Here is a 12,375-nt window from a genome sequence, read left to right as displayed (position 1 = left end):
TGAGTTTATGTGTGTTTTGCAGGCCAGTGCTTTACATGATATAACAGCTATTATTTTTGGTTATCATACATCATTGAACCTAAGACAATGTTGTTTGTAAGATTCACCACCATTTTATAGGCCATTAAGAAAATGGTAATGAATAATTTTAAGAGCTCATTTATTTTAAGATGCATCCCAGTTTCAGAGATGTTAAAATATAAAACATGTTTATCTCATAACTGATTGAAGAATGGATGTCTTCTATATATTGTGAAGAAATTCCCTGGGAACAACATTTGAAGTTTGTATAGATCTTTCTGTAGTTTCACACTCTATGGATGGCCTTTGGTTACAAAGTATATAAAATGGACTCCTGCATATGCCAGTGCATAAAGAACATTTATCTTTATCCAATTCACAAATTAGAGCTAGTAGGAATTATCTCCTGGCAGAAGAGCTAAACATACTAATTGGCTATCTTTACTTCTCTGATTTTTACCGTTAGATATCACAGGAAGATAAACAAGATGCATGACATTACCCCTTACACACACACACAAAGTGAATAGAAAATAAGCATTGTTGAATGCATCTATGCATGTAGTGGGATATTTGACTCAGAGTCATTTCTGTCTTGTCCTTGCTGCTAGGGGATAAAGGAAATGAACTTAACTGACCATCCCTATTCCATACCTGTGTAAAAAAGAGAAGACCTTGCACTGGAAGCTTCTTTGAATGGCAGGAAACAAAATAGAGGAAACCTCCTCTTGGTTCTCTATTGGGAAGCTTAGGTTCATCCAGGAATTAATTTGACATTTCTGGTAGTACTAGGGTTGTGCATTGAAAGGCTGTGGTATGCTGGGAAAAAAGCTGAATTGCTTGTATTTGTATCCATGCCCTTTGCATTATGATTCTGTATTGAGTTTCCACCTGTTGAATCTGGCCTGGCTGTGTGACTTGCTTTGACAAATAGTACACGGCAGAAGTGACAGTGAGCTAGTACTAAGCTTACCTTCAGAGAACTTACACATCACTGTTACTGTCACAGGAGTAAGCTCGGGATATTTTGTTGAAGAATGAGAGAACACATTCCACGTGGAAGAGACATAAGTCATTCTACTTGTTTACCTGAGGCTCTAAGGATGAGGCAAAGTTCTTTAAGATCAGAAAATTTCTTATTTGACCTGCAGCTGACCTCAAAAACATGAAAGAACCCAGCTGAACCCAGCCCAACTGGCCAACCCGTAGACACCTGTGCTAAATAAATGGTGGTTATTTTAAGACAATTACATTCTGGAGTGGTTTGTCATGTAGCAGTAACTAACTTAATACACGGTTGAAGAAAGAAATTCCCCTGACAATGAAAAGATTGAGTGTCCCTGCCGTTGGGAATATGAGCAAATAGCACTTTAGAATACTATTACCTCCTTGCACGTTCTCTTTCTGTGCAGAAGTTCTCATGAGCTGGACAGAGTATGGCTGAAAGCTTTTCCCCAGAAAACAAACCTTGGGAGGAGCAACAAAGGACTCTTGTAGCCGACTTGATGGGCAAGCTGATCAATGGCAGTACCAGGCACCTGTGACCTTCTTTGCACAGACATACTGAGAGCCAGAAGTGCCTGGGAATTAATGTTCACCAGGAGTTATCAGCAGCCAATGACTGGTGAGTATGAAAGCCTAGATCCTTTGTCTTAAGAAGGGAGAAAGACGAGGTGTAATTTATACTCTGGAGCTCCCTGCAGATCAGGCAGAGGTTGATGCCTCACCTGAAATTACCATCTGCCTGGTCTCCTCCCCTTCCTCGTCCTGCTTTTTCTTCTCTTACCAGTCTCTCCTTGAGCACATTCCTCATAAACAACTTAGGTTTGTCTCAGGATCCGTTTCAAGAGAACTCACCCTAAGACAGTTGATTTGGGGAGAAGAAAAGAAGCTGATGTGTACGTTAACCTAACGTTGCATGTGGCCCTATATATTGTGCATCAAATTAACCGTCAATAATACAGTTGTACTTCTTACCTAAGGTGTTTATTACCTGGGAACAAGCATAGGTGAGTAGAGCAACTTTTTTTGAAGCTAGAAATCGTTTCTGCTTCTTTTCTTTTTTTATGTGAAACAATATTTACTTTTATTAAAGTAAACACCCACTACACACTTACAGTACCAAATAATGTGCTGTGGACTGTTTTCCAATCTTTCACTTATGTATAAGAGAATGTTAAAATCATGTTGGTTGTATATTAACTAGAGCAAAGTTTTGCTATTTTCTAGCTCATTTAACATATATTTAAAACATAGCATGTAGTTTTCACTTTTTCTTTTCAATTCCTAATGCACAGTGTTTTTAAGTTGTTCTCTGCATTAGACTTTACTTATTTTTTATGTCAAGAACAGTGGGAAGTACTGTAGGAAAATACCAAATTCGTGATGTGAAGATTGAAAATATTAATAATAATATTAAAACTAAAACATCATTAATCTCATACAGCCCTAGGTCACAATATTCAGAGCAGTAACAATGAACATAAAAATTAAATGAAAGAAGAGAAAATTACTTTATTTTTCAGGAGCAGAGAAGGGCTGCCACCTAGGAAGATGAGATTGAAGCTGGCTTCTGCTAGAACAGTTCCAATTAACTATCCCCATTTAAATACATCCAGAAAACTCTTAAGAACATTGCACTATAAATAAGATGTTTAAATTAGAGCTCATGAAAAGTGAGAAGATAATGGTAGCTAGGAGTAAATTTAATCACAGCCTCTATGCCTCCCCTACATCCCCTTCAGTATTGTGTATGTCAAGGCATGAAGAGGAAAAAAAAAAGAACAGAACTGTAGTCAAGATTATATTTTAGATTAAAAAAATAGCTCCTATAAATGTTAATTTAAACCAAGATAAGGCACAGTATTTACATGAAGCCACAGTTATAAACTGTATTTCTTGTACTATTACTCTTATCTAAGACATGGTACTTGATTTTCAGCTTTATTTGGTATCTGCTGCTTTTGAGCTGATAATAAATTTCATGTCCCTGTATCTGCCCCTGGAAGAGATGAGGATGTGCTCCATTTTGTTCTGTGGAATCCTTAGGAATTTACTAAGCAAACATTCTAGTGTTATTCTTTGACGTGGTAAATGAGAAAGTCTGATGAACCTCGCTCTTCACGGAGTGAAGGCGGCCAGATCAAGCATAAGCATCACTGCACATCTGTTAGCATACCCACTGTTCAATTAGAATACAAATGGGTGTCTTCAGGTCTTATACTCAGAACTGTGTGATATTTTGGAGAGGCACAGAAATACATTAAGTCTTACTAGTCTTCTAGGCTAGTTTCTAATTTGGTGAATAACAATGAAGAGATAGTAGATTCAGAAATACATTGAATAACAAAGGTCATAAGGAGGTAGAATACTGAGGAAAGATAAAAGTTTCCATTTATTTTCTAAATGCATTTCTGTGTCCATTTTGATTGAAAGTAATGGCCTAGCGTATAGTGTTAAGTATCTGATGTCTCAGCTTGAAGAGTTACCTCACTGAATAGCAACACGGGCAGTGAATAGGGAGAGGTGGTGGTGGGTATGGAAGCCTGGGTTGGAGATGGCATTTTATTTGGGTCTTGAAGGATGTGTTGGTTTTGGATGGGAAAGAAGAGGATTCAGAGTGAAAACAGTAGCCATGGTGAAAAGCAAATTTTCAGGTGTGTGGCACAGGAAGGGGACCAGTCTGAGCAGAGCAGATAATGAGCTAGTGAGTTAGGGGAATGGCTGTAAAGAGAAATGAGATCACAGGGTACTTAAAACCCAGGAGAGAGAGTTTATATTTAATACGGCAGGAATTAAAGAGTCCATGAATACTCCACGAACAGGGAAAGACGCAACCAAAATGTGGCTGAGGGAAGGTGTGGTTGAGGGAAAGTGTGTTTTGCGGTACCCTGGAGAAAAGAGAGATGAATACAGTAGATATGAGGTAGTGAGGATCAGTTTGGATCAATAACCAGTGTCAGGAGGATGTTCTGAGAGATATCTTGAGGGAAACAGAAGAGGCAGGTGACTTTCTGTAAAGAATGGAGCAGCTGACTTAACAGCTATCGAAGTAGTGTACAAAAACCTACACGTAATGGGGAAGCCAGGTGTAAAAGTAATATAAATCATCAATTTAAGAAAATACTCCCTATTTAAGAATGCATATGCAAAGAGAAAAAATAAACCAATAAAGGTATCTCTGGATGTGTTCGTACAACTGCTTCCAATTATGGACCTTGAACAACCTCGCCATCACCTGGAAGGTTGTGAGAAATGCAGACTTTCCTGGCCCTCCTCCAAATCCATACACCACAAACTCTGGAGGTGAAGCCTAGAAATCTGTTCTAACAAGCCTCCAGGTGATTCTGATAGACACTAACATTTGAGAACCATTGCTGCAGTACAGTGCTGCTAAAACTTTAGTGTGCATCATTACTTGGAGATCTTGCCAAGGGCAGACTCCCGGGCCCTGCTACAAAGACTCCGATTCAGCAGGTGTATGGTGTGCTACGGATGTGCCTGCCTTCCAAGCCCCCAGGTGATGCTAACGCTGCTGGTCTGGGCTCCCTGGCTAAAGAGGCCTTGACAGCCTCCGTGGTAGCCACTGATCTGCTGAATGACTTCCTTATTCTGTCAATAAGTGTACTTGTCATCTCATTTGCCAGAAAGGCTTATATGTTAAATTTTGTCCATTTGCTGGGGATAATGAGAAGTGCCAAAAAAAATTGACTGTGCTCTTTAACTCATGCAGGCTCATATATTGTCTCATAATCCTTTAAAAATGGGTGCCTTGGGTGTAATTGAAGAAAAGAACTTATATAAATTAGGAAGCATCAGTTGAGATGACATGGGAGCATTTATAATACTCATGATATCTGACTTTTCTCTCCCAGCTGTCTGATAGAGGAGAGAGCCAGCCTGAAGGGGTAGGTGAGAAAACTTTGAAAAGAATTAACAAGTGGAGAGATATAAAGCTATGCTAGATGTCTTCCTGCTTGTGGTCTGCAGATACATAACAAGGAATGTGGACATTAATATGTATTGAGCCAAGTGAGCATGATTTTACTCTTAATTCATTTACTCTTTTAACAGCCATGTGAGCAAAGTGGAGACATCCTAATTTAATGGGTTAGAAATCAGCCTTAGAAAACATTTGAGACTTGCTCAAGTTCTGGAAGCCAGTAAAAGAACAGCGTGAGGATTCCAGTAATCTCTGTGAGACTCAAAGCTCCTGCTCTTTCCACCATACTACTTTACCCAACAAATGAGGGCCCTTGCATAAAGACCTGAACTCCTCTTAATCTGTTCTGCTCCTATGAATATTACTATTTCCCTTATACTTAAAATGGTTACCCAAGGATTATGATTAGTTTCTTCCTGCTGGAGCTCCTTCTACTAATTCTCACTGGAGAGAGAAGCACAGTGAAGATACCAAGTTTGAAATGGGAAGGGTGAAAAATTAAAGCTCACCCAAGACCCAGTTTCCTCAACTGTGCAATACAAGTAATATCTCACAGGTTATAACTGGGCATAGGAAAAAGGTAGTAGAGAATGGGTACTCTTATGTTTATCTACTGTGGTAATTAATAGGCCACTTAGTTGAAAGAACTGTACAGACCATACATCAAAATGTAAGCATAATAAATATTATCATATAGAATTCTGGGGCAAGGCCAAGCACAGTGGAAACACTGTCTTTACTAAAAATATAAAAGTTAGCTGGGCATGGTGTTGGGTGCCTGTGATCCCAGCTACTGGGGAGACTGAGGCAGGAGAATCGCTTGAATTGTGGTGAGCCGAAATCGTGCCACTGCACTCCAGACTGGGTGACAGAGCAAGACTCCATTTCAGAAAAAAAAGAAAAAGAATTTGGTGAGTGTAGTGGGCTGAACGATGATCCTTCAAAAGATGTGTCTCCCTCCTAATCTCTGGAAACTATAAATGGGACCTTATTTGGAACAAGGGTCTTTGCAGATGTAACTAAGGTTCTTGAAAAATGAGATCATCCTGGATTATCTGGGTGAATCTTAAATTCAGTTGGAAGGTCCTTGTATGAGACATATGGAAGAGAAGACAAACACAGAAGAGACAGTGACATGAAAACAGAGGTGGAGATTGGAGTGATGTGGCCACAAGCCAAGGATTTCCAAAGCCACAAGAAGCTGGAAGAGACAAGGAAGGATTCTCACCTAGAGCCTCCAGAGAGAGTGCAGATTTGCCAAGCTATGATTTTGAACTTCTGGCCTCCAGAACTATGAGGCAATACATATCTCTTAAGCCACCCACTTTCTGCTGATTTGTTAGAGCAGCCACAGGAAACTAACACAATGAGTGAAAGGAACTGAGAGCATTTCATTTCCCTCCCAAAGGGAAGCTGGCACCCGGACAAATCTCCAAAGTAGATGGTAACATGGATGAGATTTCTTTTCAACTCTCTCCAGGCCCAGTTTTTTTTTCTACTTTTTCTCTATTCCTGATTTCTGTTCACTCTCTCTTCTTCCATCAAAATCACTCTGCCATAGTCCACTACTTCAAGTAGAAGAAAAGCTTTAAACAGGTCAGCAATAATGTATGCCAGGCCTGCAGCTCTGTCTGAGGTTGGTTCCTTAGAAGCAGAGCCTGAGATGGGTATTTTTTCTCAAGTGATTTATTGAGAGAATGACCTCAGGGAAAGAAGCTGGGGAACTAGGATAAGGCAGGTGAAGAAGCTAAACAAAAGATGATCGGTTCCTGTGAAGTTTAACCTCGGCCTGATCCCACCAGAATGAATGGCCTTAGAGATTTTATTTAATAGATTTTATTTTTGTAAGAGAAGTTTTAGATTCACAGCAAAATCGAGCAAAAAGTATAGAAAGTCTCATGTACACCCCTGTATACACATGCACAAACTACCCAACTGTCAACATCCTACACCAAAATGGTACTTTTGTTACAATGAATCTACACGAACACATCATTGCCACCTAGTCTGTAGTTTACATTAGTGTTCACATTGGCACGTATCTACCATATTTTCTCTGCTCTAAAATTCCTTTGAGCTCTATTTATTTCTCTCTTTCCCCAAGCCCTGACAACCACTGATCTTTTTACTGTTTCCATCATTTTATCTTTGCCAGAATGTCATACGGTTAGAATAACACAGTGTGTAGCCTTTTCAGATTGGCTTTTTCAGTTAGCGATATGCATTTATGTTTCCTCCATATCTTTTCATGGCTTGGTAACTCATTTCTTCTTAGCACTGAATAATATTCCATGTCTGGATGTACCATAGTTTATTTACCCCTTCACCTACTGGATGGCATTTTGGTTGCTTGCAAGTTTTGGCAATTATGAATAAACCTGCTATAAACATCTATGTGCAGGTTTTGGTGTGCACATAAGTTTTCAGCTCATTTGGACAAATACCATAGAGCATGATTGCTGGATCATATGGCAAGACTATGTTTAGTTTTGTAAGAAACTGCCAAATTGTCTTCCAACATGGCTGTGCCATTTTGCGTTTCCTTCAGCAAGGAATGAGAGTTCCTGTTGCTCTACATCCTCACCAGCATATGATGTTAGCACTTTGGATTTTAGCCATTCTAATAGGTATGTAGTGGTATATCTCATTGTTGTTTTAATTTACAACCTGTACTGGCACATGATGTTGAACATTTTATATTCTTATTTGCCCTCTGTAGATACTCTTTGGTGAGATGTATGTTCAGGTCTTTTGCCCATTTTTTTTCATTGAGTTGTTCATTTTTTAAATTGTTGAATTTTAAGAGTCGGTTGTATATTTGGGATAATAGTCCTTTACCAGATATGTCATTTACAATTATTTTTCTCTCCATCTGTGACTTGTCTTCTTGTTTTTGTGAAATACTAGATTTTCAAACTCAGAATTAAGGTCCCTGTGCTGTTAATCATTCTGAAGAAATTCACTTCTGATAGCTAAGGGCAGTTCTCTGGAGAAGGGTGCAGGTGTGTATCTGGCAGCTGACGTCAAAAACATGTCAGAATTAGATGTTCTGGCCTCCAAGAAGAGATCTGGGTGAAGCCCTAGAAGCCCTTTCTGAAGGAAGTAGTTCCAAGGTGTCTCTATGGAAGCCAAGGCCAGTTTTATATCTGTGTTCCCCTTCTCACTCCCTGTGGTTTATACAGACTTGATTCAATGGCCAGCAGCCCTTTGGCTGAGTGATGGCTATCTGAGCAGGCCAAGTGGTCACAACCTGGGATGATCAGATTCTGTCTCATATATAAGCATGTCGGCCAAGAGACATAGCTGGAACAATCAACTGGTAACTAGAGTAGAAGTCACCTTCAGAGCATCAGGTCTCAGACAGCACCTGCCTCACCTAAATGAAGAACCACCCAGGTGATCTGATGCCAAATAGCCTTTTTCTTCTGGTGCCCATGAGGGTCAGTTATTTTGTAAACTGGATTGATAGAAACTGCTACAAGTTTTATGTTATTTATTTCCACGTTTTTTAAAATAATCAGTTTTAATTACTTGGGTTCACCTGGATGGATCTCTGCATCTTACATCTAAAGGGAATGACTGTATAACATGATAAATGATTTGCCAAAGAGCATTTAGACATTGTGTGAATGGACAATGTCTAAATTGCTCATGTTGACTTTCAGGGGCCTTTGAGTGACATGCTTAGACCTTAGAGAAGAATTCTGGGCCAAAGATTAAATGTAGTGATGAATTTGTGTGTAGGTGTTATCTGAAACCACAGACAACAGCAAGGACTGCATCTTTAGAAATGCTGATGGTTAACTGTTTCCAAGTGAGGATGATCATGCAAATGCGATAGGAATGGAAACAGAAGAGAATTAGGAGGAAGCCTATATATCAGTCATGAAATTAAAAAGGGATCAGGTGTCAAAAAAAGGGAGTGTTTGAATCCAGTGCTGATGAAAAGTCAAATAAGATAAGCCCTGAAATATATTCACTGGATTTAGAGACATGGAAGTTGATTGAGTGTTGGGGAGAGAAGACAGATCGAATTAGATTGAGGAGTAGGGCGATCAGATATAAATAAACAGAGAACATTCTTTTGAAAAGTTTTATTATAAAAGCACTTTGAGTATCACTTAAATTAATAGCAAATAATTCTTACCACCTGCCAAATACCAGGTCTTAATTAAGCATCATGGAGGACTTAAAGGGTATGTATTATATATATTTGTCCTTAAGGAAAATACAGTTTAATTTCTAATACAAGACATTTTCCTGATGAGGATATAGAAAAAAATCTGTGAAGAGATAAATATAATATTTACCGGGATTTTACAACATTTCAAACATAGCATTTTATTTCATGCACATAGCCTTGTGAATTAGATAAATAAAATCTTTGTACTATAAAGGAGGTATATGTTTTATGTCAATAATTTTAGATAATCTAGGTAAGGAAATTTTAAACACTAACAGCTAACAGAAACATTTTGGATATATTTTCTCATAATAATGTTTTGTGTAAATTATTAATATGACATTTTACCAGCTGAACAGATAAGAAAACCGAGAATCAGATAATTTAAGTATTTTCAGAGTGTCACTCAGCTTTAAGTTGAAAAATCAGAATTTGAACATTAGTCTGTTTGATTTAAAAATTTATGTTCTTCCTTCTCCTACCATACTACCTGATAAATAAATATAAGAATACCTGCTAGACAAATTGTATGAATTAGACATCCCTAAGAGGAAGGAGAATTTTGGATGGGGAGTGTCAGCTATATTTCACATAGCATCTGAGGTTTGAGCTAGATCTTAAAAGACAAATAGGATTTAGATAAGGAAACAGCAAATTATGGACCTTGGGCCAAATCCCGCCCACTACCTATTTCTGTATGGTGTTCTGTAAGAGTGTTGTTTTTCATTCTTAAATGTAAACTGTAAAAAAGGTTATTAATCATTCAGCAATATCAGTTGCTCCATTTTGCCTCTTGGTCCACAAACTTTAAACCATTTATTATTTGATCTTGTATGTAAAAAGCTTGCTGACCTGGATTTAGAGAAATACATGAGGGGTGGGGGCTCAGCTTAGAACAATGCCATCAGCCTGTTTCTAAAGGAAGACAATACAGGGAATATTCTGGGGAAAGGAAGTGAACCAGTCTAGGAAGACCTGAGAAGATCTATGCACTGTGGTCAAGCTCTAGACTGTCTTTGTTACTAGGCAAAGAAGAATGGTCAATATTTTGCTACCTAAACATTTGCACAATTATTCCATCAACTAGATTTTGAGGGTCTCCTGAGCAATAATCATTTTTTTTTCCCACCTGTGTTTCCCTGTAGAGTCTCACACATGGCTGGTCACAGACTATTGGCTCAATCAATGTTAGCTGATAAACAGCCTCACATCATGTAGACAAGCTAGTTAATCATTACCAATGTCCTTCCCTCTTTAATGTCATACACTGAGTCACAGCCTTCCCTCAAATACATCACTCTCAGGGACAACAAAATGTGTCCTTCAGTTGTAATAAACGGTGGGAGAGTGCAGGAGAGAAATATGTCCCAGCAATTTCTGGTGCCGGATGCACACCTAATTGCAATATTGACAAGAGAAAAGACGGGCTAATTTGAGAGAGCCAGTGTGATCTTCCAGCTGGATTATGCCATTTTAAACAAGACAGCCTTGCCCACGTTGGAAATAAGGATGTTCAGTTTGCAGTAAATTCTGTTTGGAGCCCAAAGTTGAGCCCAGGGACCCCAGCAGCATAATCAAGGCCGTGATTGATGAGGTGTCAGCGACTGTTAGACACAGCGTGTGACGCATCCAGTCACAGGGGACCTGAGTGTTTGTCATAATGTCAAAGCACCTGCTGCTGCTGCTGCTACCTGGGGTGCACGAGTGTGTCGGGGAAAGCGAGGTGCCTGAAGTGGCCGTCCCTCCCCCAGCACCCCGCAAGTGCTCCAGAGGAAGGCCGCGGGGGCATCTGCAGTCAGGAAAGACAAAATGGAGCCACGCAGGGGAAAGCAGCATGGAGTGGGGGAAGATGGCACGTTCCCGGCGCAGGGAGAAGAAGAACAGGTGCTTCTCCGAGGAAGACTGCCGCTACTCCCCGGGCCCTGGCAGCCTGCCCCGCCACAGAGCCGCGCGCTTGCCGGCCTCCTGGCAGCGGAGCCTGCGGCGGAACCACCGCAGTGAAGCATTCTGTCCCCTCGCAGCTGCTCTCCCCAAAACTGCAGGTCCTCCAGGAGACCGAGACAAACCTACAAGCAGACTTGTCTTCCAGGAGAGGAGAAAGTGTTTCCCCACGCGAAATGATGTTTAAGATCCCCGCCCGAACCCCTAATCCTGCATTTAAGCATCCACTGGACGGCTAACGGGATTGTTCTTAAGCTTGGCATTTGCAAGGCATAGATTTTTCTGTGTTCTCTCCCCTGCCAAGTTTGCCTCCTCTGAGACTCTCTGGGGGAGTATTTGCAGCTCTGCAGTTCAGTTTGAGGAAAGAAAAGAAAAGTCCCCAAAGCAATCATGTAGTCTTTAAAATACTGTTATGTAAATCAAGGTAGAGTGTCTCTAAATTCATTAGGGTTACTTGCCCTGGAGGGCCCTAGCAAAATTGGCAGACACATTTTCACTATCTAGTCTGTGGTTGTTGACCTTTTCTTCTGTCTTGCTTACACTTTCCTAGGGAGGAGGCAAGAACTCCAGAGGGGCTTATCCGAGTGGCAGAAGGAGAGCCCCCACTGAAAATGCCTGTTACACACCTTCTGGGAACCGCCCTCCTCTTTCACCTCCTCCCAGCCCCAGCTGGAATTCCCAAATGTAGCCTAAACCAGTACCAGGCCAGCGAATAAAGGAAATGGCAGCTGCCAAAACAGCGAGTCTTGGTCAGAATTTCAGAGTCATTTCTCAGGTCTGGGTTAGAGGATCTAAATACAGGGGAAGTCAAGCCAGATTGTTGCCATCCTAGCTACTTTTTGGAATTGGGAAGCATGTAAAGATTGACTCCTTTTCCTAGCATCCTTCGAAGAGCAGGAAAAGTGGGGCAGTAAGTATTCAGAAGCATCTGTTTCCTGCCTGTGCCCCTCTGAGTACCAGAGGGGGCCAGCAGAACAACCTGCATGGTCCATAAACACGCAGGGAGGGCTGTGACTTAGGAAGCCACACTGGCAGCTGAGCCTCCCCAGGATGAAGATGGGCATTCACTGAAAAGCCGTTTTTGTGTTTCTTCCAGTACTGTTATTTTTTTTTTAAGGTATAACTTAATAAAATGTAGATTTTTTTTCCAAATGCCTGCTTTATCATTACCGATGTGTGGATTTTGACAGATAAGTACACCCATGGAACCCACCACCCATCAAGAAACAGAACTTAGGTTTCTTGTAAACAGAACTTACAGGCACGGTGGCTCACACCTGTAATCTCA

The 12,375-nt window shown here is 40.4% G+C and overlaps 1 protein-coding gene across 1 annotated transcript; it reads left to right on the top strand.

The window, feature by feature from the left end:
* Nucleotides 1-9,935: 9,935 nt before the first annotated feature.
* On the top strand, nt 9,936-12,159 carry LOC144576539 (uncharacterized). Its single transcript, XM_078375471.1, has 2 exons — nt 9,936-11,030; nt 11,638-12,159. The coding sequence occupies exons 1-2, from the start codon at nt 10,807-10,809 to the stop codon at nt 11,801-11,803; spliced, it is 390 nt and encodes a 129-aa protein (XP_078231597.1). The 5' UTR covers nt 9,936-10,806; the 3' UTR covers nt 11,804-12,159.
* Nucleotides 12,160-12,375: the final 216 nt, after the last annotated feature.

This window comes from Callithrix jacchus, chromosome 5, assembly GCF_049354715.1.
Source record: "Callithrix jacchus isolate 240 chromosome 5, calJac240_pri, whole genome shotgun sequence".
In the NCBI taxonomy this organism is placed as follows: Eukaryota; Metazoa; Chordata; class Mammalia; order Primates; family Cebidae; genus Callithrix; species Callithrix jacchus.
Note: the sequence above shows the minus strand (reverse complement) of the source record. Positions and strands in the feature narration are given on the sequence as shown.

Bases quoted from the DNA above. Each gene is read 5' to 3' on its own strand.
- LOC144576539 (XM_078375471.1), top strand. From the start codon at position 10,807: ATGTCAAAGCACCTGCTGCTGCTGCTGCTACCTGGGGTGCACGAGTGT. The intron at 11,031-11,637 runs GTGCTTCTCCGA...ACACTTTCCTAG, and splicing joins CGCAGGGAGAAGAAGAACAG to GGAGGAGGCAAGAACTCCAG.